A 26,082-nucleotide genomic window follows, 5' to 3' on the forward strand; every position below is an offset into this window, starting at 1 on the left:
CTTTTTTTCACAGCTAAGCAACTGCTTTTGTTTTGAAGTGCAGTCACATCTGCACTGAAGGGAATGTCTAGCTAGCTGGTTAATACGAACATGCATTACGCTACAATACATTACACTAAATTAAATATAATTAACAACCATCGAAATATAATCTCACATATCCTTCATCGTCAAAAGTAAATATTTTAAAAATCCAATACTGGACAAAATATAGTCAGACATTGGTGAGCCAAAATGACCAAAATATACTCCTAAAATTATTATCTTAGGAATAATGAGCGGGAAACAAAAGATCGGAAAAATGTTTTCATTAATGTGAAGAAAAGAACATTGCACAAATTTTAAAAGCTTGTAATATGCTATTTATTCGAATTGGATTATTGAGATTTTTTCCGTAAACATACAGTATTGTTACTCGTCTTATTCATCCCATTATAGTGATCAAGATTTGACTATAATTGTTATGGTGAAATTAATAGGCTTTTATAAATATAAACATTAAGGGACAGTTATTAGTTTATTTTCCCATCTTTATCGCTGCCAGTCTTGCATAGTGAACTGGAAGGTCACATTTTGTTATTATTTATTACTCAAAACAACCTCCTTTAATCATCTGTAACATGATGCATTGACATTGACCCGTAGGTACACTTTCCCTTTTGCTGCGGTGAATAGAGTGCGACAGTTGTGGGAGCCAATCACTTGGTGTAGAGTGGATGGTGTGTGACACTTCCCATTGGAGGTAGGCGACACTGTGTGTGTGTGTGAGGCAGAGGGAGAGCAGAGACGAGAGAAAGGGAGAAGGGGAATCTGTAGTCTATCTGCAAGACTGACTCAGTCAGGCCGATTTCATCAAGCAGAGAGAGAGACACACACACATACAGAATAAGGAGGGATCCAGGCAGCGCTCAGCAGCTGCAGCCACAAGCCATTCAATCGTCCCCCAGCCGAACAGTCCAAACACTGAACATGGCAGGTATCCTAGCCTGGTTCTGGAACGAGAGGTTTTGGCTGCCCCACAACGTAACCTGGGCAGATCTGAAAAACACGGACGAAGCCACTTTCCCGCAGGCGGAAGACCTATACCTGGCCTTTCCTCTGGCTTTCTGCATTTTTATGGTTCGACTGATTTTCGAAAGGTAGGGAACACAGACTCGTCTCAGTTGCTTCAGATCTCCGAGTATAGGCCTGGCTTTCTAATGCAATATGTAAACTGGCCTTGTTTTAATAAATATCCCACACAATATTACATATCATTGTATTGTGCCACGATCAGTCATCTGTGATGGTGGGGTTTTAATAAGTGTATTGAATTGCAATGTGGCTATTTCATACAGCGAGTGGTGGGTAACGGGGCGAAGCCCAAGCTCTGTTAAACTTGCTACATGTCGACTGGGTGATATTTCATTGATCAATAAACACTTCTCCTTCCAGTCAGCCGCCGAGTCCCGGAACCAAGCATGCTCAGGATTTACTTTCGTGCAAGGGAGATAACCAACACGTTGCCCCACTTAGCCAGGCTGCCAGTTTGCAAAAGGCGAAATGATAGTCACAAGCCGCCTGTGGACCTCACTTCGACGAAGATAGCGTTAGGAAGCCAGGTCCAGCATTGTTCTTTGGGCTTAGAGAAGCACCGTTAATTCTCATTCGGGAAAGTCGGAGATGTATCGATTGTACAGGGAGTTGTGAGCAAAATAGTCTCCTTGGGATTCATTTTTTTTTTCTTATTCGTACGGCTGGGAAGCAGTTATAGTTCGACGTCAGGTTAACAGTCCATTTAGGGGCTTCAGCTGATCCCGCCAGGAATGGATCTCCCAGGGCAGAGGTTCAGCACATGGCCGATGGTCTGACTTGGATGACCACAGTCACAATTTGAACTGTTCCTCATGTTCCACCTGTGGAGCAAGTGGCCACATCTCCCCCGGCCCGAAAACAAGCGGTTGAGGGTTGTCCAGAACTTGGAACGTTGAAACCTGAGACTTCACCACTGGATCAGTTACCAGGTTGTGGTTGGTGATGTAAGTTTGCAATGCAGGATGTCGCCCACCTGTTATGGTCTTATAGCTTGGAACAAAGAGTTGTCTTTAATATTGGCTACACCAGTGGCAGTCTAGCCCAATAAAGCAATATGCAGCTGTCATCACCACATAACTAGCTTTTCAAGACAAGACGTGCTGCAGTGAGCCACCTTTTAAAGAAATCACTTCTATCATATTCAGATCAACTTTCCTGGTCCATTGTTAGGTTCTTAATGATAGGTATTGTTCCTCCTTCCATGTGGACAATTGATATGATTTGTAAAGTTGCAACACTGAAGAAGGCCTTAAAAAAAGTTAAAGTTGAGTTTTGACAGCCAAAACTATTAAGCCTGCAAAGCATGTTAATACATACTTATTTGTACAAATGCAGAATAAGAGATTTTAAGATGTTAGATGACATACAATAAAAACTAATGATTGAACTTTTAAGAAGCTGTATCCAGCTTTTAGTTTAGATAGCAGACACCAATAATTTAATACAAGCCCTGTATTAATTCGATTCTTTAATTCTATGGTAACTTTTATATTTAACTAACTCGTACTTTCTGATCCATCAGCTCTATTCCTCATAGCATCTGCAGTGTGCATCTCCACCATGAAGTTTTACTTCAGTCTGAGTAATCGTCAAGCTATCATCCTGTTCTGTAAAATAAATCTGACATGAAAACAGTTTCTTTTGAATTTAAGTGTTAGCAATGATTTAATCCTAGTAGGACAATTTCCTTCATTTTCTGCCTTTGTTCTGTTTGCAAAATTGTGGATATCTTCTTGTTTTATTTATGCTACTGCATAAAGGATATCTCTTCACCTCCTCCCTCCTCCCCACCACCTCCCGCCCCTCCCAAACCCCCGGCACCACCACACCCTCCACACACCACTGACTATTTTAGATTTGCAGATCTTGGAATCATTAAAATTGGACAGCACAGAAGGAGACTATTCAGCCTGCCGTACCTGTGCCAGCTCTTTGCAAAGAGCTGTATAATTTAATCCCACACCCAAGCATTTCCTCATAACCCTGCAAGATAACCCTTTACAAGTGCACGTCTAATTGCCTTTTGAAGGTTCCTGTGGCGTGTGCTTCCATTGCCCTTTCAGGTAGCACATTCTAAATCTTAACAACCCCGTGTGAAGAAATTACTTCTCATTTCCCCTCTATTCTTTTGCCAATCATTTTGAATCAATGACCACTAGTTACAAACCCACTCGTCAGTGGAAACACTTTCTCCCTACTTGTTTTATCAAAATCTTTTATGATTTTGAATACTTCTATTATCATCTGTGCTTGAAGGCAGCAGTCTCAATTTCTCCAATCAGTTCACATAATTGAATTCCTTTATTCTTGATACCATTCCAGTAAACTTCTTTTGTACCCTGTCTATGGCCTTTATATCCTTGATGCGGTGCCCAGAAGTGTACACAACAGTCCAGCTGAGGTGTTATCATTGATTTGTAAAGGTTTATAATGACTTCCTTGTTTTTGTATTCAGCGCCCTGTTTAGAAAGTCAAGTATCCCATAGGTTTTCTTAACTGTCTTATCAAGGTGGCCTGCTACCTTCAAAGGTTTGTGAACACGTACCCCCAGGTCCCTCTGCTCTTGTACTTTCTTGTCCCTGAAAATAATACAATTAAATAATACATTTTATACTGTCTCTTCATGTTATTCCTCCCAAGGTGCATCACCTTACATTTATCTGCATTAAATTGAATTTGCCACCCATCTGCCCAATTCATCAATTTGATTAAGTCCAGCTGAAGTCCACCGTTACAAAATGTAGTAATTGTTTACTGCATTTTCAAGCTTTATATCTATGAAAGAAAGTTATGTGGCATAGTGGATAGCATCCCTGCCTTTGAAGCGGAAGTTCTGCCTTTGTGTCCCACTCCAGAACTTGATGGCCACGGAAGGTGCATTCATAATGTGGCCAAACAAGTTGATTATCAAACTTGAAAATCCTTCCAATGTACCTATAGCAGGCAGTATGAGTGGGAGAGTCTTGTGGTCAGACATGCTCAATATGGAATGGCAGTCCTCAAGCTATGGCCTGTGGTTGCAGGCTAGCAAACTGATCCAGGAAAAAGTGAGCTGTGGAAACTGACACAAGTGTGTGCTTCATCTGCCTCCTGTCTCTAGACACGAGAAGCCTTCTAAGTCTATCACATGTGAGCTTCCAAATTGTACACTATATACCTAATTTCAGGTTATATATAACAAGAAAAGCAATGTTACTAATACTGACCTCAATAGGATCCCACTGTATACTTCTCTCCAATCAAAAAAACCTCAGTTCACCACTATACTTGGTAATTAAAATTATTGAGATTTTGGAACTAATTTCTAATAATTTTATAATGCTCCACACTTTAGCGTTTCAGAACACAGTGTCATACATATGTACTTCCATGTTCTGTCATGAAACTACCAGTATATGGGAAAATGTTGATGTTCAGTTGCATGAGAAGGAACTGAAATAGAATGCTTACCCTCTGCATTCCAACCTTCAACACTTGAGGCAAATATGATATGGCATTGGTATGTGTAACTCTAAAATGCTTGGTAGCTGTATTCTTAATATATTTAGCCAATTGCATTCAACAAGGTCACTTTTTTTTCTTAAGCGCTTCCCAATTAGAAACAACTAAAAATTGTGAATTTCTGTTGAATATAATGTGAATTCTTTAAATTTATAAATGGAAAATGATATCAATGCCACTCCAAGGAAATTACATTAATTCCATGTTAGGATGGATGTTTACTTACTTGCTCAATACACTTTGGAAGCAAAAACAAAAACAGAATTACCTGGAAAAACTCAGCAGGTCTGGCAGCCTTCTCCACCGATGCTGCCAGACCTGCTGAGTTTTTCCAGGTAATTCTGTTCTTGTTTTTGTTTTGGATTTCCAGCATCCACAGTAGTTTTTTGTTTTTAACACTTTGGAAGCAGTTGTTTTCAATATTGCTCACTAAATTAGTCTGTGGGAACCTGAAATCGGTGCTTACAGTAAACTCCCACCTTTCGTGACTTCCTTGTTCATGGTTTCACGTAGCCGTGCTTTGTACTTCGTACATCGCCCATCGCATGAGCAGTGTTCACTTATCTGCCTTCAAATTGTCCGAATTTTGCAAAAGACCTTTTATTTTACAATAGCTGTTTGCAAATGCGCAAATCAGATTTGTCTCACAATGTAATTTTATAGCTTATTCCTGGTTAACGGATTTGGGAGAAGCAGTGAACACGAGTTTAAACTATGAGAGAGTAGGAATAGGCTGGTTATGAGGTGATTTGTCTTTTCTCAGAGAGTAGTGAGCATCTGGAATATAATACAGGCTGGTGTGGTAGGTGCTGACTGTACTTTCAGAGGCAACTGGGTTAGTTCCTGTCAACGATAGAAATCACATAATACAGAATGTAAGTGTCCTTATAAATCTTTGTAATCCTCGGTTCATGTGACCTCCTTGGCTGGTTTCATTGATCTGAGGGAGGGAATCGGAGAGGAATTTTCCGGGATATATTTTACACCTTGTTGGTCCTGGGATTTTTTCTTTTTCATTGACTGCGATTTTTAAATGGCTTGCAAATAAAACTGCCAGTGCTGGAAATCAGAGACAAAAAACAAAAATGTAGAGTATACACAGCAGGTCTAATAGCTTTGGTGAAGAGTGTAGAGTACTGTGACTGCCGAAACCAATGATGCCCTCAAAAAGCTGGAACCTATCTAATTGAGTCCCATTTGAAAGCATGCTCCCCCTTTGTGATTTCACAGGAACGTAACCCCCACAAACAGCGGGACTTTACTATGTTTTAATTGACCACATACACAGAAGAAAGTTGATTGAAGACTTGAGTTGTATAAATTCCTGAAATGCTTAATAACATTATTAAAATGTAGATTGTCTGATGGGAATCGTTCGATAAGGTACCACACATAAGGCTACTTAATAAGATAAGAGCCCGTGGTGTTCGGGGTAGTATATTAACATGGATAGAGGATTAGCTAACTAATAAAAGACAGAGGGTTGGGATAAGGGGAGCATTTTCAGGATGGCAACCTGTAACTAGTAGAGTGCCACAGGGATCAGTGCTGGGGCCTCAATTATTTGCAATATATATTAATGACTTAGATGAGGGAAATGAATGCACTATCGCCAAATTTGGGGATGACACAAAAATAGGTGAGAAGGCAAATGGTGAGGATGACACAAGGGGCAGAATTTTCTGCTTGTCGGGCAGGTGGGCCTGACCCAATCTCCAGCGGGCGAGGAGCCGATCCCCGCCGGAGAAGCGGGCCGCGCCACCATTTTACGTGGGCGGGCCAATTAAGGCCCACCCAGCGTGACGTCCGCTGGGAAGCGCTATGCGCTTCCTGTGCAGGCTGGGGGATTCCCTAAAGGCAAGAATGCGCTCTTTCGCGCATGCGCATGAAAGAGTGCACATCTCCCTGAGGCTAAGTGCTGCCTCAGGGAGATTGCTTCCACTTTGAATAATATTAAAAATAGAAAAAAAAAATTCCCTAACATGTCCCCCTCATGTGACAATGTCAGATAAGATGAAACATGTTCATAATTTACAGAATAACTTTATTAAAATTTTTAAAACCCTGCATGAAACCTCATCCCTCCGCTGGTGAGGTTTCGTGTTTTCTCTGTTTGCCACCGGGGCTCCTGGCCTGCCCGCCAACCTTAAGGTTGGACGGGCAGGTCCTTTAATTGTTTAAATGATCCTGTCAATGGCCTCAATTGGCCATTGACAGGTCGACGGCCCTGCAGCTGATTTTGCTGTGCCCCCGCCTTCCTGAAAATTTAAATGGGGCGGGATAACGTCGGGGGTTCTGCCCAATGTCATCCCACGTCATTTTACGCGTCGGCGAGCGGGCCCCGCCCCCTGACGGCAAAATTCTGCCCAAGGAATCTACAGAGGGATAGAGACAGGTTAAGTGAGTGAGCAAAATTTGGCAGATGGAATATAATGCGGGAAAATGTGAGGTTATGCACTTTGGCAGGAAGAATAGAGGAGCTGAATATTATTTAAATGGAGAAAAACTGCAGAAAGCTGCAGCAGAGAGGGATTTGGGAGTCTTTGTGCATGAATCCCAAAAAGCTAACATGCAAGTTCAACAGGTAATAGGGAAGGCAAAATGGAATGTTGGCCTTTATTTCAAAGGGAATGGAGTATAAAAATAGGGAAGTCTTGCTAAAGCTATACAAGGCACTAGTTAGACCACACCTAGAATACTGTGAACAATTTTGGTCCCCTTATCTAAGAAAAATATACTGGCATTGGAGGCAGTCCAGAGAAGGTTCATTAGGTTGATCTGGGTATGGAGGGATTTTCTTTTGAGGGGAGGTTGAATAGGTTGGGCCTGTACTCATTGGAGTTTACAAGAATGAGAGGCGGCCTTATTGAAACATATAAAATTCTTAGGGGGCTTGACAGGATAGATGCGAGGAGCCTGTTTCCCCTTGTGAGAGAGTCTAGGACCAGACGGCATAATCTCAGAGTAAGGGGCAGCCATTTAAAACAGAGATGAGGAGGAATTTCTTCTCTCAGAGGGTAGTCAATCTGCGGAATTCTTTACTGCAGAGGGCTGCAGAGGCTGGATCATTAAGTATATTCAAGGCTGAGATAGACAGATTTTTAATCAGTAAGGGAATCAAGGGTTATGGAAGAAAGGCAGGAAAGTGAAGTTGAGGGTATCAGATCAGCCATGATCTCATTGAATGGTAGAGCAGACTCAATGGGCCGAATGGCCTACTTTTGCTCCTACGTCTTATATGGTCTTATGGAATGTTAGGTAACAAAATGTATAGACATAGGGCAGAATTTTACTTCCCATGTGCGGGCTCATGCCTGACTCGATTGGGCATAACATCGCATGAGGTGACGCCGGGCAAGGGTGCCAACGTCATAGCGCACTCACGTGATATTTCGTTTGACAGGCGCGCGCAAAAGTTGGAAGTGCACCCGCCGACAATTAAGAGGGCAATTAAATTCATAAATCGCACATTCGTCTCCGAGTTTTCGTGGCCCGTCCAACCTTAACAGTTGGCACTCGGGCGAATCGGCCAGGCGGTCTTTACATTTTTCATCAAAGCTCATCCAAAGGCGGGATGAAATCTCCATTATGAAATAAAATAAAAATAAATGTCTGTGGACAGCATTTTTCTGAGGTATATTTTCAGGGGCTTGATTGTGATTGATGGATCTTTTTTTTTTGCCGCTTTTTAAACCTATATTTAATCATTTGAAGGTCTGCAGCTCCCGGAGGCAGCTGTCTGCCTTCAGTGAGTTCTCTTTCAGCGCTCACCTGCGCTTGCGGTGATGTCTTCGCCCACCCCATCCCGGCAGTGCTGGGCTTTTCAGCGTGCGGGGCTAGCCAGTGTGAAATTGCGGTCGGGAGCCGATCGCGGTCGGCGGTCTGTTTCCCGGCCGATCCCAGGCCTGCCGATTGCGCGTGCCTGCCAAAGATAAAATTCAGGTCATAAACTGTAGATAATGTTGAATGCTTTTTAATGTAAGGTGCAAAGGTAGAGAAAGGATTTACTTCTGTAGTCCTTTGGATTTTACTTATTTAAGTCTTCAGTCTCTGTCTGCAGGGGACTGGAATTTAGTGTGTCAGAAGTATTTCCTTACATGGTTCCCATACAGTCAAAACATAGTTTAATTTACTCAATAATAAAAAGCAATTGGTCTAGTTATTAGCGAGCAGGATCCTGAAAAGCTATCCCTAAAATACTGGTAAAATTTCCAAAATTACATTTCATAAAAATGGAACTTGACTTGCTCATTGACTGTCAATCAGTGGCCTTGCAGATTACTAATTGAAATGTATTTTCAAGGACATGAATTAACTGAAAATTTTCCAAAAGTTCATTCATGTAGTTGCAGATTTTAACCAGCATGCACCGTTCAATTGCTGCTTCTGTCAATCATTAACATTTTGAAATTAAATATATTCAAAACTATTGGAACCAAAGGATTAAATATGATAAAGATTTTTTTTTAACCATTTTGTACTTTATGATTTGATGTACTCATATATTAAGTGTCATCCCCACTTTGAGATTTTGCTTTCATAAAGCTTAAAATGATCAAAGTCAATAAGTTGCAGTTGACATAGATCAAAAGACGTAATTGCGGAAGATGATCTCCAATACGCCAGTAAAAATAACAGAAATTCCTCTAATCTCATGGAATAAGAACAGAAGTTGATTTATTCAGTTATTGTAAAACAATGACCTGGCTGATTATTAACAGGGGTAAATTTCTAATACAGAGGCCAAGTTGCAGATTTTCTAAAAGTTGAATCACATAGCTGCATTCTTTTTTATATTAGTGTATTGGTTATTATTTCTACTGAAGCATTTTTGAAAAGATCCTTCCTTATTCCTTTGGAACGTTTACAACTAATATTTGTACTTGTAGCTATAGTAAAGATAATGAGAGGTGAATGCTTCTAATTACAAGTGGACTAAGGATTGTGACAATACATTTTAATGTAAAGTGAATATTGATGTTCATCCATTATATTACCATGTTGAAATAGTTTAACAATTCTGTAAATTAAGATTTTGGTTTAGCTTATCCTTCAAATTCCGACCCAGTAGTTCTTATAGGTTACTGTCTGAAATACACCACACAAAATCTATCAGTGGTGTTGGTGGGTTGGTAAAGTAGTGAGCATTAATTGGAGGGTAATTGGTGCACAGTTAGAGATGGTTATGGGCTCCATGTCAGGAGAAGGTACATATGCATCAGGACTAAGTAGTCAATCCTTGAGTGCATTTTGTGTGGATTTGAGTAAAAGGTACATTCCTTTGTGGGATGCAGGGCTCAGTATACATCAATGAGGTCATTGCATGAATGTTGGATTGTTCTGGCTGTCGTTTCTGGGTTTTCCGACTTTGCTGGAAGTCTTTCTGGGATACATTAGTCTTCTAATTTCATCAAGTAAGATCATTAATAACCTTGTGACCAATTTTCCTGGTCCTGGTTGAGGCTCGAATTACAGTGTGAACTCACTCATAAAAAGTGGGCAACATGTTCAGTAGGGAAGAAATGTTAGATGGACAGGACACAGATTTCTCTTGGGTGCAAGAAGTTGCGGCTGGTACCCATGTATCTGTCAAGGTTCCTCATGTCCCTGATGCCTTGATGAAAAGAAAGGTTCATTCAGTTGGTGTTCAATAGATCACAGAAACACCTGTCATCTACTTTGGTGGCCATTTTCCAAGAATGGACAGTCCACATTGTTCAAATTCTGCGAAGGAAGAGAAGCACTAGGTGGATGGGCTGAATTTTCTCGACATCGAAGAAATACCACCATTGGGGCAAAAGCGGGACCTGAACCCTCAGTGGGACCCTGGCCATTTGACCAGCAGTGGGCAATTAGCAGCTGTTGCTGGGACAACTGGTTGGCTTGCCTCCCAGAGTTGCTGTCCAATCAGAGGGCCAGCAACTTGGCAGCACCCCTGAAGATCAAATAAGTTTTTTTTCCCACAAGCTGAGGGTGGGGTGGTGGTGGGGGGGGGGGGGCAAATTGCAGTGGTGGTACCTTAGTTGCAGGGATGGCTGTTGCGAACAGAGGGGCCCCTCCTTGGGCCATTGAGCCGCCCTCAAAGTGGCATCCCCCTGGGAACCCACTGGGAGGCTGCCAGGGTTCGCCTGCCGGTCTCACCATGTGGTGTTGAGCCTGCCTAACATGGGAAAAATACCAGCAGGGGCAAAAAGTGACTCTTAATTGGGCACTTAATTGGCTCGGTTGGCTGCCTGGCAGGCAGCTGAGCTGCTGAGATTCCCTAGGTTGGTAATAAGTTGGCAGAAACACATCAGGCTCACCGACCTATGCCTCCCCCCATTATATTGCCAACCCTCCCGCGTCCCTGCCCATCTCCAAAGGACTGGGGAAATTCACCCTGATAGCTCTCAGCACAACCTAGATAATCCCCAGATCCATGGCTGTTAAACTGACCCTAAATCTGCACCCCCCCCCCCCCCCCCCACCCCAAACCAACCCCAACCCCAACCCCCATCCCAAACAGCAAAGGAAGCCTTTGGGCTGGAAGTCTGGCCATTTATTTGCAATCCTATATCTACCATTTCCATCTAAAGTATGTCTTACAGTTTGGACACAATGGAAGACCATGTGCAAAAGATTGTGCACAGTGCCAAATATGGTGCCTCATAGAGCTATTAAGTTTCCAACTGAGGTTTGTTTGGTGTTTGATTACCTAACTAAGAAATGTACATTCAACTGAGGAGAACATTCACCTTTGCCTTGTTCCTGTGAGCAGGAAACATTTCCTTCATTTGCAGCCAGGTATGATGGAGCTAGATGCCTCAACTTGAGCACTGAGCTCTTTCCATGCAACTGGCATTTCAGTGGTGAAGGGTGGCCTATAACACCAAATAGGACCACTTATCTTCACAGGTGCACTTTCTATGACTGAATCCTCAGAACTTCGATATCAAAGGGAGTTGTGTTGTTCAGATATCTCTGCTGTGTCATTATGAACAATTAGGCATCTTTTCTGTTGTCAGTATAACATCACCTGATATGGTGATCTGTAACCCTTTAAGAGATCTACCTGCACCCAAATTTTTGAAGTCTAGCCATGATGTCATGGATCAAGAACCCAGGCAACCTAGTGCAATAGCTTCTGTCAGAAATTTGGTGTGGCGCGCCTCTGCCCTATGTGCATCTGTATGCTTGGGATTTGGGCCAGTGCAAGCCTATTGTTGCTAGAGTTGAAAAAATTCATCCCATTTATTATTTTCCACCCCATGAGTACCTGTAACACGCACAAAGTTAACATTTGCACCACACAATTGCTAGCCAATGACCATCTCCAACAAGGGAGAATCTTACCATCTCTTCTTGACATTCAACAGCATTTCCATCATTGGCCCCCTCTAGGGGGGGTGACAATTGGCCAGAAACTTAACTGGACCAGCCACATAAATACTGTGGTTGCAAGAGCAGATCAGAGACTGGGAATTCTGTGGTGGGTAACTCACCTCCTGACTCCTGAAAGCATGCCCACCATCGACAAGGCACAAGTCAGAAGTGTGATAGAGTACTCGCCATTTGCATGGATGATTGCAGCTCCAACAACACTCGAGAAGCTCGACACCATCCAGGACAAAGCAGCCTTGATTGGCACCCCATCAACCTCCTTAAAAATGCATTCCCTCTACCATCAATGCACAGTGGCAGCAGTGTTTACCATCTAAAAGGTGCACAACAGCAATTCATCAAGGCTTCTTTGACAGCACCTTCCAAAACCACACCCTTCAGCACCTAGAAGGACAAGGGCAGCAGATGCATGGGAACACCACCACCTACAAGTTCCCCTCCAAGTTACTGACTTGGAACTTTATTGCCATACCTTCACTGTCACTGGGTCAAAATCCTTGAACTCCCTCCCTAATAGCGCTGTGGGGTGACCTGCACCATATGGACTGCTGCAGTTCAAGAAGGTGGCTCATCACCACCTTCCCAATGGCAATTAAGGATAGGCAATTAATGGTGGCTTTACCAGTGGTACTCACATCCCATGAGTGAATGAAAAATGAGGTTTAATAGCAGTTGTAAAAATGCATGTTTCATGAAGTGGCAACAGAACAAACCATAACTATAAACCAAGCTGTCCAATGTCAATTGTAGGACTACTGTTAGAACATAACATTCAAGGTAAATATTATAACCATTTAAAAATGAATGGGTTAAGCAAAGATAGCCAGTGTGTGCTAACAAGGCAAATAGTATTAGATTAATTTAATGGATTTTTTTGAAGAAATGACTGATTGAATAGATAAAGGTAACGTGGTAGATTTATAAGGATTTTGAGAAGGTGTTCAATAAGGTGTCTCACGAGGCTTGTTAGAAAAGTATATTCGCATATATAGAATATTAATTGATAGACAGGAAACAAAGAGTTAGGGCAATGCTGTCTAATAGATTAACTACTAATTACATGTGGCTATTTGGGTACCTAGACGTGGCTAATTGCATTTCTGATTTGTAAATAACAAATTAATATATACATTGTCATTAGGCATGTGGTCTCAATATTCATATTTGCACAGAGTATGTATGAGGAGTTTAATGTTTTTGTATGTTTGTTGGTAAAATGGTAAGAATATAAACAACTTGTCAAGTGTTTTAGATAAGATAATCATATAAGAAATAGGAGCAGGAGTTGGCCATAGAGCTCCTCAAGCCTGCTCTGCCATTCAGTAAGATCTTGGCTTTTTTTTAACCTCAGAATTATTATCCCAGCCTATCCCATATTCGCTTAATGTCCAAAAATCTATTGTTCTCTGTCTTCAATATACTCATTAACTGAGCAATGCACCCCTCTGGGATAGAATATTCAAAATATTCACAAATCTCTTGAGTGAAGAAATTTCTCCTCATTTTAGTCCTAAATGGTTGTCCCCTTATCCTGAGACTATGGGCAGAATTTTTCCTTTGGCGTGCGGGATCCCCACCACCCCCTGCGATCAGCAGGGCACCGTGATTTTACGCGGGTGGGCCAAATAAGGCTGGCCCAGCGTGAGACGCGGCCTGTGAATGAGCGCGAAGGGGTGGGCGGGGGCAGGGGCTTAATGTCCGCTGGGTCCAATGGCGATCCGGCGACCGATTCAAATGCAGGCACGGCAGCCCCTGGAAAGCTGCCACCGAAGGACGTGGAAGTCTTGTGAATGGAGACCATAGCGGGTGGACACGGCAGGTAGGAGGGCAGGTCGGCGTTGCAGTTAGCCATGCATTTCTCAGATAAGTGCCTCGCTGCCCTCCTGGAGGAGGTGGCAGCGAGGAGAGAAACACTTGTCCCCAGGGACAGGAGGAGGAGGCCCCCCACTTCACTAAAAAGGCCTGGGAGGAGGTGGCATCCAAGGTCAGCAGCCACGGCGTGGTGAGGCGCACATGGGTGCAGTGCCGGAAGTGCTTTAACGATCTCCTGTGATTGGGAAGGGTGAGTACCGTGTTGGCATGGGTCACTTTGCAGAACAGGTAAGAGCTGCCCATCCCCATCGTGGACCTCAGGGGTGTTACAGTGTGAATGACAAATGTCAATGAGTCAGGATCTGGCCAAGGGGGTGAGCCCTGGCTGTTTGCACTAAGCGCCTTGCGGCTCCAGGGTCACGAATGTGCTGAGCCCTGCGAGGTGTTCCTCAGGTGGGGTTGGCCAGGCTGCAATGGCGCTGCCGGTGGACTAATCAATGCTCCTCTGTCCTTTCAGGAGAAAACACCCCATAACAATGCTGACAGGTTGCGGATTGGCAGGGGACCCCCATACCTCCTAATCCCCAGTCAATACGGGCAGAAGGCCCTGGATCTGGAAAGGCACCATGTACCTCGGTCAAGCGGCTGCGGTGAGGTTGGGGTGCCAGAGGGAAGTAAGAGTGCAGTGCACTGAGGTGAGAATGTGTGTTTTTGCACCCATTCCAGTGTAGTCTCTATATTGATGTGAGCCTCGAAACTGGAATCCCCATTGATAATGGAAAGACTAAGGCACCATGATGCATATCTCTGTCTGATCAGGGTGCCAGGCATGCACACTGATACCCTAATGAATTAAACTAATAACATGTCCTTCTTCTCCCTTTTAGGCTCACCAGTAGTTTGTTATGAGGAGCCTGAAGGCCCACCCCTGACCCCTGAGGACCACCATGCTCAGCACGCACCTGTATCACACCCTCTCTGTCAAGCAGGCACCAGCACAGATACCAGCACCTCGGTGGGCATAAGATCGCCGTCTAATGTCTTGGTGCACATTGGTGAGGGCACTTCACACTCGCTTGAGGTGCAGGCAGAGGCAGAGAGTGCCCAGGGCACAGGCAGTCGGAGGACGCCTGGGGACCAGGACAATGCTCAGTTGATGGCTGATGATGGGCCTCTGGAGTTGTCCCTGAGGCAGCAGATGCTGGATATCCAGCGGGGTGTGCGGGAGGAACTGGCAGAGATACATGAAGGAATGCGTGCCATGGTGTCCATTGTGGAGGAGTCCCTGTGGAGCAAAAGCACTGTGTTGACCCTCATGGCCGAGTGCAATGCTTCCTCCATGGAGAGAGTGGCGACTCCCATGGAGAGACTCCTTCAGGGACTCAGTCAGGGGTTCTTGGGGATGTGCTCGGACCTGCAAGCCCTCACACCGGCAATGACCTCAGCTAGGTGCCCATCCATCACTGGTGGGCAGGGAGGTCCAAAGTGACCTCATGTTGGCGCACAAGCTGCCTGTCGTCTCTGCAGGCTCTTCTCAGGGCACTCCGGATGATGGCAGCAACTCCTCTGCCCCTCTGCCAGTGACCATGGCATCCAATGAGGCTGCGGCGACTGAGGAGATGCCAGCCGTGGCACGGACTGCTCCCTCCCAGGTGGGGCCATCACAGGCTCCGCAAGCCAGAGGCACCCGCCAAGGTCATCAAGGCCAACAAGGTCAGCAGGCTGTCTCCAATGCCAGTGCCAGCAAGCGGGGAGCATCTAGACGTAGCACCCGCAAGTGAAAACCTAAAGCACCTCAAACACAACATGGCCTGATCATGGGTGATATTTGTTTCCCCCATGTTTCTGTTTTTTTAATGTTGTGATGTAAAACACCAGTCAATGTTAATTTCTGCAATGTTTGTCAGTCACCTGTAAATATGTTTTTTTTGTGCAACTGGCCTCTGAATGCTTCATTTGTTCTGTAGGTGCAGGGTAAGCCATGATGTTATGCTGAACATGTGACTCCTTAAACTTTATTGCAATGGCACATAGTGTATGTTGTTGACCAAGGAACTGGTCCTGTCAGGGATCGAATATGAAGCCTGCAGTCCTGGCATGTGGTGATGGTCCTTATTTGGTAGACTAGCTGAAGGAGCTTTGGATCAAAGCGTCCTCGGTGTTCCTGCCTCTCTGGAGGTTACCGAGGTCAGTGTCTATGCCCTCAGCATTCTCCTAACCGTGCTCGCCCTCAGACTCACTACTGGACTCATCGTCTGTTGCCTGTGCAGCTTTGTCAAGATTTTCTTCCTCCACTGCATCCCCCCTTTCCAGTGCCTGATCGTGGAGAGCACAGCATGCAACCACTATCAGTGACACACAATCTGGGGGGTATTGCAGTGCGCCTCCTGAGCAGTCCAGGGCATTGGAAGCGCATCTTGAGAAGATCGATGGTTCTCCCTACCACAGCCCTTGTGGAGGCGTGGCTCCTATTGTACTGCTGCTCGGCCTCTGTTCTCAGATGGCGGAGAGGCATCATGAGCCACCTTTTGAGGGGATAGCCCTCGTCACGCAGCAGCCATCCATTCAGTTGGGCTGGAGCGCTGAAGAGCCTCGACACCTGGGAATGTCTCAGGATGTAAGCATCATGAGAGCTGCCTGGGTACCTTGCACAGACTTACAGAATCTGCATCCTGTGGTCACACACAATCTGCACGTTCATGGAATGGAATCCCTTCCTGTTGACGAAGGCTCCCAGCTCACCCACTGGCGCCCTGATGGCCACACTTGTGCAGTCGATTCCATCCTGGATGCGGGGGAACCCAACAATTGCTGCGAAGCCTCTGGCTTGCTCTGCCTGACTGGTCTCCTCCATACTGTAATGAATGAAAGTCATTTTTGTTTGAACAGAGTGTCTGTCACCAGTTTGGCGCAACTCTGGACAGCTGATTGGGAGAATCCACAAAGATCCCCCACTGACCCCTGGAAGGAGCCAGAGGCATAGAAGTTGAGGGTCACTGTGACTTTCAGAGCCACTGGTATGGGGTGTCCACCCACACAGTCGGAGCTGATCTCAGGGCCGATCCTCTGACAAATGGAGGACACTATCTCCCTTGAGTGACGGAGCCTCCTTCGGCACTGCACCTCAGACATACTTAGGTAGCTGCATCACTGCCTGTAAACCCTGGCAGAAGGATATTAGCGTCTTCTGTGCCCCTTCCGCCTTGGACTTCCGCCTGAGCCCCTTGTGCCCACACCTCTCCTCCCACAGGTCGCTCCCCTGGAAGCCGAATATGGACTCTTGGCCTCCTTCCCCTTCTGGCCCCCTCTTCCTTCTCGGAGGAGGTGCCTCCAGTGGAGACCACAATCCCCATTATCAGGGTAAGGGAAGGCTGTCTGATATCTGGAAGGCCCCACGTGGTGTGAATCCTCCTGAGTCCTGAATTGAAGCCTTTAGCTTCTCTGAATGCAGCTCTGAAGCTAAATGAAGCTGACCTGTTCATAGAAGCAAGCAGCAGCGTGATATCCTGAACTCCTCACTAATCGCTTTGACAAGGCCATTGACCACTCTTATCCCGCCTGTGGATGAGGTTTTGCGATTTGTGGCCTGCCTGCCTGCCCGTTTTGTCCATGTGATGGCCTGAAAAATCGCACGGGCTAAATACATTCAGAGACAATTGGTATCTCAAGGGCCTTAACTGGCCACTTAATTAATGGCGGGCGTGCCTCCACCTTCATCGCTGGCCTGGGTGTCAGCTGTGGCTCAGTCCATAGCACCCTCGCCTTTGAATCAGAGGGTTGTGGGTTCATGTCCCACTCCCGGAAACCAAGAACTGTGATTGTACTCGAAAGAGTTGCAATCTGTGACTGTTGATAACTCGAAAGAGTTTCATCGCCGGCCTGGGTGTCAGCTGTGGCTCAGTTCATAGCACCCTCGCCTTTGAATCAGAGGGTTGTGGGTTCATGTCCCACTCCCGGAAACCAAGAACTGTGATTGTACTCGAAAAGAGTTGCAATCTGTGACTGTTGATAACTCGAAAGAGTTTCATCGCCGCCCTGCCTAGCGAAATATCACGAGAGTGCGTGTTGATGTTGGCACACTCGGCCGACGTCAACGCGCTTTTGCACCCGACACGCACGAGCGAAACATCCTGCCTTATGTTTCCTAATTCTAGATTCTCCAGCCAGGGGAAACAACCTCTCAGAATCCACCCTGTCAAGCCCGCAAAGATTTTATAAATTTCACTTAGATTGCCTCTCATTTTTTTTAAACTCAGAGAATATATGCCCATTCTACTCAGTGTACTAAATTGTTGTGAGTGCTTGGCTTCTGAATGATGGTAGATATTTACTATGTAAATATGAACCAGTGAAGCACATTTATTTGTAATGTACGAGTATATGTAAGGGGTTTTCTACTAAAATTAATGCATAGGGTAAAGAAATGTTGTTGTAACTATAATTGGCTAGTCAGCAATTTTATTGGTCAACTCTGGTGTTTCTCAGATAGGAGGGGTTGGATGTCGTTTAACTTTTCTCCATGTATAGATGATTTGAACTGGTTTATTAGGGAAAATAATCTTGATATTTGGTGATGCCACAAAACAGGGGGCTTAGCAAACATTGAGCAGGACAGTAAAATACTTAAGGAGGACATAGACAAGTTAATGGAATAGGCAGAAATAGACAGAAGACAAATTAATTTGAGAATTTTGAGCTAATACACTCTTGGAGGAAAAACATGACTAGCACGTTCTTTTTATTTGTTTATAGGATGTGGACGTCACTGGCTAGGCCAGCATTTATTGCCCATCCGTAATTGCCCTTGAAAAGGTGATGGTGAGCTGCCTTCTTGAACTGCTGTAATCCATGTGTGGTGTTGGTACACCCACAGTGCTATTAGGGAGGGAATTCCAGGATTTTGACCCAGCGACAGTGAAGGAACGGTGATACATTTCCAGGTCAGGATGGTGTGTGGCTTGGAGGGGAGCTTGCAGGTGTTGGTGTTCCCAAGCATCTGCTGCCCTTGTCCTTCCAGTTGGTAGCAGTCATGGGTTTGGAAGGTGCATCTCAGCAGCCTCAGTGAGGTCCTGTAGTGCACCTTGTAGATGGTGCCACTGTGCATCGGTGCTGAAGGGAGTGAATGTTTGTGGATGGGGTGCCAATCAAGCAGGCTGTTTTGTCATGGATGGTGTCAAGCTTCTTGAGTGTTGTTGGAACTGCGCTCATCCAGGCAAGTGGAGAGTATTCCATCACCCTCCTGACTTGTGCCTTATAGATGGTGGACAGGCTTTGGGGAATCAGGAGGTGAGTTACTCGCCACAGGATTCCTAGCCTCTCACCTGCTCTTGTAGCCACAGCACTTATATGGCTAGTCCAGTTCAATTTCTGGTCAATGATAAGCCCCAGGATGTTGATATTGGGGTATTCAGTGATAGTAATGCCATTGAATGTCAAAGGGCGATGGTTAGATTTTCTCTTGTTGGAGATGGTCGCTGCTTGACATTTGTGTGGAGCAAACTTTACTTGCCACTTGTCAGCCCAAGCCTGGATATTGTCCAGGTCTTGCTGCATTAGGACATGGACTGCTTCAGTATCCGAGGAGTCGTGAATGGTGCTGAACATTGTGCAACCATCAGCAAACATCCCCATGTCTGACCTTATGACGGAAGGAAGGTCATTGACGAAGCAGCTGAAGATGGTTGGGCCTACGACACTACCCCAAGGAACTCCTGCAGTGATGTCCTGGAACTGAGATGATTCTCCTCCAACAACCACAACCATCTTCCTCCAACCAGCAGAGAGTTTTCCCCCTGATTTTCATTGACTCCAGCTTTGCTAGGGCTCCTCAGTCAAATGCTGCGTTGATGTCAAGGACAGTCACTCTCACCTCACCTCTGCAGTTCATCTATTTTGTCCATGTTTGAATCAAGGCTGTAATGAGGTCAGGAGCTGAGTGATCCCGGTGTAACCCAAACTGAGCATAAGTGAGAAGTTTATTGCTAAGGAAGTGCCACTTGATAGCACTGTTGATGACCCCTTTCATCACTTTACTGCTGATCGAGAGTAGAGTGATGGGGCGGTAATTGGCCGGGTTGGATTTGTCCCGCTTTTTGTGTACAGGACATGCCTGAGCAGTTTTCCACATTGCTGGATAGATGCCAGTGTCGTAGCTGCACTGGAGCAGCTTGGCTATCGGCACGCCAAGGTCGGGAGCACAAGTCTTCAGTACTATTGCTGGAATATTGTCAAGGCCCATAGCCTTTGAAGTATCCAGTGCCTTCAGCCGTTTCTTGATATCACATGGAGTGAATAGAATTGGCTGACGACTGGCATCTGTGATGCTGAGGAACTCCGGAGGAAGCTGATATGAATCATCCACTTCTGGCACTGTTGTGCTTGGCTCCCCCATCATTGAGGATAGGGTTATTTGTGGAGCCTCCTCCTCCAGTGAGTTGTTTAATTGCCCACCACCATTCATGACTGGATGTGCCAGGACTCTAGAGCTTAGATTTGATATGTTGGTTGTGGGATCCCTTAGCTCTGTCCAAGCATACTGCTTATATTGCTTGGCACAGAAGTAATCCTGAGTTGTAGCTTCACCAGGCTGACACCTCATTTGTAGGTGTGCTTGATGCTACTCCTGGCATGCCTTTCTGCACTCTTCATTGAACCAGTGTTGATCCCCTGGCTTGGTGGTAATGATGGAGTGGGGGATATGCCGGGCCATGAGTTTACCGATTGTGTTTAAGGACAAATCTGCAGCTGCTGATGGCCCTCAGTGTCTCATGGGTGTCCAGTCTTGAGTTGTTAGATCCGTTCGAATTCTATCCCATTTAGCACAGTGGCAGTGCCATGCAACATGATGGAGGGTATCCTCAAAGTGAAGATGGGACTCCTTTTAAAAATTTTTTAAAAATTAATTTGCATGATGTGGGCATCCCTGGCTAGGCCAGCATTTATTGCCAATCCCTAGTTACCCTTGAGAAGGTGGTGGTGAGTTGCCTTCTTGAACTGCTGCAGTGCTTGTGGTGCGCCTCCACAAGAACTGTGTGGTGGTCAGTCCTACCTATATTATCATGTACAGATGTATCTGTGGCAGGCAGGTTGGTGAGAATGAGGTCAAGTATATATTTCCCTCACCACATGCCACAGACCCAGTCTATCATCTATGTCACGCGGGCAGTAGTGGTGCTGCTGAGCCACTCTTGTTAATGGATATTGAAGTCCCTGATCTAGAGTACATTCTGTGTCCTTGCCACCCTCAGTGCTTCCTCCATACATACATATTAAGAGCAGGAGTAGGCCATCCGGCCCCTTGAGCCTGCTCCGCCATTCAATAAGTTCATGGCTGATCTGATTGTGACCTCAACTCTGCATCCCCGCCTACCCCCGATAACCTTTGACTCCCTTGTCAATCAATAATCCATCTAACTCTCCAAGTGTTGTTCAACATAGAGGAGCACTGATTCATCAGCTTGGGTGGGGGTGAGCAGGGTTGGTGATTGTGGGTAGTATCTGGAAATCAGCATGTTTTGCCTGATGCCACGAGACCTTAAAAGTCAGCTCCATTGCTATGGGTCTAGAATCACATGTAGGCCAGCAGATTTCCTTCAGTAAAGGGCATTAGTGAACCAGATGGGCTTTTACAGCAATTGAGAATGGTTTCATAGTCATCATTACACTTTTAATTCCAAATTTACCATACTATGGTGGGATTTGAACCCATATCATGGAGCATTACACTAGGTTTCTAGTCTAGTGAAAGTGCCACTACACCACCACCATCTCCCCTAACACAATAACAGAAAGATGCCGAGAGATATGGCTGCACTGAGAGACCTGGGGGTTCAAATATGTAAGTTAAACGACAAGTTAAGTCGATACAATTTTGGGACTTGGAATAATTTATTTCATGGAATAGTTGGAGCAAAGACCATTGCATCTTATAAGAAAATAATTGGATTGATAGTTGAAATACACAAAGTTATGAGACTATTGGGAGATAATGGGGAAATAGAATGAGTCTTGAAGTGCTGCAGAAAAGAGCCAGTGTAGATGTGATGGGCTAAACTGCCTCCTGTAGTACTAAATTGTGCTATGATTATTATTCATTTTCACTGTTAATAACTTTGTTCAGCATTTAAAGTCCAAATAAAAGTCCAGTGTGGCATTATTTTATTACTTCTCAAAGACAGAGAGGTTCAATTGAAATCATGGGATAAAACTAATAATGTTTTCTGTTCCTTGGACACATTGCTAAAATTGTCTAGATGTGGCAAATCGAAGCACTCTGAGACATTGGGAGCTGGAGCTCACCTAAGAGAACAATTCTAAACATAGAAGCCAGAAATATCTAGAGAATAAAGATATCCAACAAATGTAGTACTGATATAATTCTAAAATTTTTAAGTGACATGACATTGTTAATGCTGTTTTCTGTTCATACGGAAATTTTGAGTTGTCACGGTAATTGGGAAAGATACTATTTGAAGAAAATTACGTGCATGGACATTGTAAAACAAAATGTCTTTATAGAAACTAGTCATTAACAAAGGGCACATGTTTCAAAGACAAGTAAGTTGTCATGATGGGAACAGATAATTTAAAAATGAATGTTCTCTCCTTCCAAAGTTTTTCTAACTTACATTGTCCCATAAGATCTCAATTCCGGAAAGATGCATAAAAGAGCTTAAAGTTGACTTACCCTCTGATCTTCTCTCCACCCCTGTTCTGTAGAGAGAGGAGGTCAATGCCATGCAGTAAGCTTGGCAGCTTTAGCTGCGCCAGCTGATGTTGGGCAAGGGGGGCCTTTACAGGGCCCCTGTTCTGATTCCAGGTTCCCCCCCTCATCAAGGACATCCACCCTGCCCTGACATTTTAACCCATACGAATTCAGAGTAGGAGTAGGTTACTTGGCCCCTTGAGCCTGCTCCAGCATTCAATAAGATCATGGCTGATTCGAATGTAACTTCAACCCCACATTCCTGCCTACCCACGATAAACTGTCACCCCCTTGTTAGTCAAGAACCTATGCAGCTCTGTCTTAAAAATATTGAAAGACTCTGCTTCCACCGTCTTTTGAGGAAGAGAGTTGCAAAGACTCACAACCCTCTTAGAGAAAAAATTTCTCCTCATCTCTGTCTTAAATGAGCGACCCCATATTTTCAAACAGTGACCCCTAGTTCTAGATTCTCCCACAAGAGGAAACATTTCCACATCCGCCCTGTCAAGACCCTCAGGATCTTAAAGGTTTCAATTAAGTCGCCTCTTACTCTTCTAAATTCCAGTGGATACAAGTCTAACCTGCCCAGCCTTTCCTCATATGACAATCTGCCCATTCCTGGTATTAGTCTAGTAAACCTTCTTTGAACTGCTTCTAATGCATTTACATTATTCTTTAAATAAGGAGACCAGCACTGCACACAATATTCCAGATGTGGTCTCACCAATGCCCTGTACAACTGAAGCATAACTTCCCTACTTTTGTAATCAATCCCCCTCACAATAAATAATCACATTCTATTAGCTTTCCTAATTACCTGCTGTACCTGCATACTAACCTTTTGTGTGATTCATGCACTAGGACACCCAGATCCCTCTGAATCTCTGAGCTCTGCAATCTCTCACCATTTAGATAATAAACTTTTTTATTCTTCCTGCCAAAATGAACAATTTCACGTTTGCCACATTATACTCCATTTGCTAGATCATTGCCCACTCACTTAACCTATCTATGTCACTTTGTAGCCTCCTTATGTCCTCTTCATAATTTGCTTTCCTGCCTATCTTTGTGTCGTCAGCAAATTTAGCAACCATTCCTTCAGGCCCTTCATCCAAGTTATTTATATAAATTGTAAAAAGTTGAGGCTCCAGCACTGATCCCTGTGGCACAGCACTCATCACATCCTGGCAACCAGAAAAAGACCCATTTATGCCAACTCTCTGCTTCTTGTTAGCTAGCCAATCTTCTATCCATGCCAATATGTTACCCCTACACCATGAACTTTTATTTTCCACAATAACCTTTGCTGTGGCACTTTGTCAAATGTCTTCTGGAAATCTAAGTACAGTACACCCCCTTTATCCACAGCACATGTGAGTCCTTTAAAAAACTCCAATAAATTGGTTAAACATGATTTCACTTTTACAAAACCATGTTGATTCTGCCTGATTGCCTTGGATTTTTCTAAGTGCCCTGCTATAACATCTTTCATAATAGCTGCTAACATTTTCCCTATGACAGATGTTAAGCTGACTGGCCTGTAGTTTCATGCTTTCTGTCTCCCTCCCTTTTTTGAATAAAGGAGTTACATTTGCTATTCTTCAATCTAATGGAACCTTCCCTGAATCTAGGGAATTTTGGAAAATTAAAACCAATGCATCAACTATCTCAACAGCCATTTCTTTCAAGACCTTAAGGTGAAGTCCATTCGGACCTGGGGATTTGTCAACCCACAGCCCCAACAATTTGCTTAATACCACTTCCCTAGTGATTGTCATTTTCCCCGAGTTCCTCCCTCCCTTCCATTTCCTGATTTCCAGCTATTTCCGGAATGTTACTTATGTCCTCGATATTGAAGACCAAAGCAAAATACCTGTTTAATGCATCCACCATCTCCCTACTTTCCGTTATCAATTCCCCAAATGCACTTTCTATAGGACCAACACTCACTTTGTTAACTTTTTTCTTATTTAAATATCTATAGAAACTCTTATTCTCCATCTTTATATTACTCGCTAGCTTTCTCTTATACCCTAATTTTTCCTTCCTTTTTAATCTTTTTGTCATTCTTTGCTATTCTTTATATTCTTTCCACTCTTCTGACCTGCCACCCGTCTTTGCGTAATTATATGCTTTTTTAAAAAGTTTGATACTGTCTTTAACTTTTTTAGTTAACCACGGATGGTGGGCCCTCCCCTTGGAATTTTTCTTTCTCATTGGAATGCATCTGTTCTGTGTATTCTGAAATATCCCTTTAAATGTCTGCCACTGAACCTCTATTGACCTATCCCTTAACCTCATTTGCCAGTTCACTTTAGCTAGATCCACTTTCATGCCCTCATAATTACCCTTATTTAGGTTTAAGATGCTAGTTTTGGACGCACTCGTTTTTTTCCTCAAAATGAATGTAAAATGTTATGATTGCTGTTCCCTAGGGGCGCCATCACTATGAGGTTATTAATTAATCCAAACTCATTGCTCAATACCATGTCTAGTATAGCCTGGTCTCCGGTTGGCTCCAGTACGTGCTGTTTCATGAAACTATCCTGAAAACATTCTATGAACTCCACATCTATGCTACCTTTGTCCATCTGATTTTTCCAGTCTATATTTAGATTAAAATCCCCCATGATTATTGCTGTACCTTTCTAGCAAATTATCTCTTCTTTTATACCCTGTCCTGCCATGTAGTTACAATTAGGGAGCCTGTACACCACTCCCACAAGTGACTTCTTGCAATTATCATTCCTCATCTCAACCCAAACTGCTTCTACATCCTAATTTCCTGAACTTAGTTCATCACTCTCTAATGTGCTCATACAATCATTAATTAACAGAGCCACCTCTCCACCTTTTCCTAACTTCCTGTCATCCTAAATGTCATGTACCCTTCAGTATTCAGGTCCCAATCTATGTCATCCTGTAATGCCTCTGTAATGGCTATCAGATCGTATTTATTTATTTCTATCTGCGCTATCAGTTCATCTGTTTTGTTTTGAATGCTACATGCTTTTAGATACAGAGCCCTTAGTTTTGTCCTTTTATTATTTTTGTAGCGTCTAGCCTTATCTGTTGATTTACACTTAGAATTGTGCCCTCTGTCCCTTCCTGTCACAGTCTGTTTATCATTTCCCATATTAATACTTTCTCTCCTGCCTTGTCTCCACTCTTTGGTTTATTACATCTTCCCAAATTTGATCCCCTGCCCCCACTATTCAGTTTAAAAACCTCTCTACTTCCCTAGTTATGCAGCTTGGGAGGACACTAGCCCAAGCACGGTTCAGGTGTAGACTGTCCCAACGGTACAGACCCCACTTTCCCCAATACTGGTACCAGTGCCCCACGAACCAGAACTCACTTCTCCCATACCAGTCTTTGAGCCCACGCATTCAATTCTCTAATCTTATTTGTCCTATGCTAATTTTCACATGGCTCAGGTAATAATCCAGAAATTATTATCTGTGAGGTTCTGCTTCTTAACTTGGTGCCTAACTCATCATACTGACTATGTAGAGCCTCCTTCCTCATCCTGCCAGATCGGCACAGGCCCGGGCGAGACCCCTGACCCTGGACATACCTGAGCTGCTTGGCCTGTAGTCCAAGCATTCCTC

General features: G+C 44.2%; 1 protein-coding gene across 4 annotated transcripts in view; it reads left to right on the forward strand.

Annotated features, from left to right (window-relative positions):
- The first annotated feature begins 436 nt into the window (after positions 1 to 436).
- Positions 437 to 26,082, forward strand: part of cers6 (ceramide synthase 6) — a 332,569-nt gene continuing 306,923 nt past the window's right edge. Inside the window, exon 1 of one of the 4 annotated variants that reach the window (XM_078552321.1) lies at positions 437 to 742. In XM_078552321.1, coding sequence (XP_078408447.1) covers positions 717 to 742 — 26 coding nt within the window. In that variant the 5' untranslated portion in view covers positions 437 to 716. Of the gene's footprint in view, positions 1,140 to 26,082 lie in introns of all 4 variants that reach the window. The other 3 variants (XM_078552320.1, XM_078552318.1, XM_078552319.1) reach the window with 3 other exon arrangements.

This window comes from Cetorhinus maximus, chromosome 11, assembly GCF_964194155.1.
Source record: "Cetorhinus maximus chromosome 11, sCetMax3.hap1.1, whole genome shotgun sequence".
NCBI classification, from domain to species: Eukaryota; Metazoa; Chordata; class Chondrichthyes; order Lamniformes; family Cetorhinidae; genus Cetorhinus; species Cetorhinus maximus.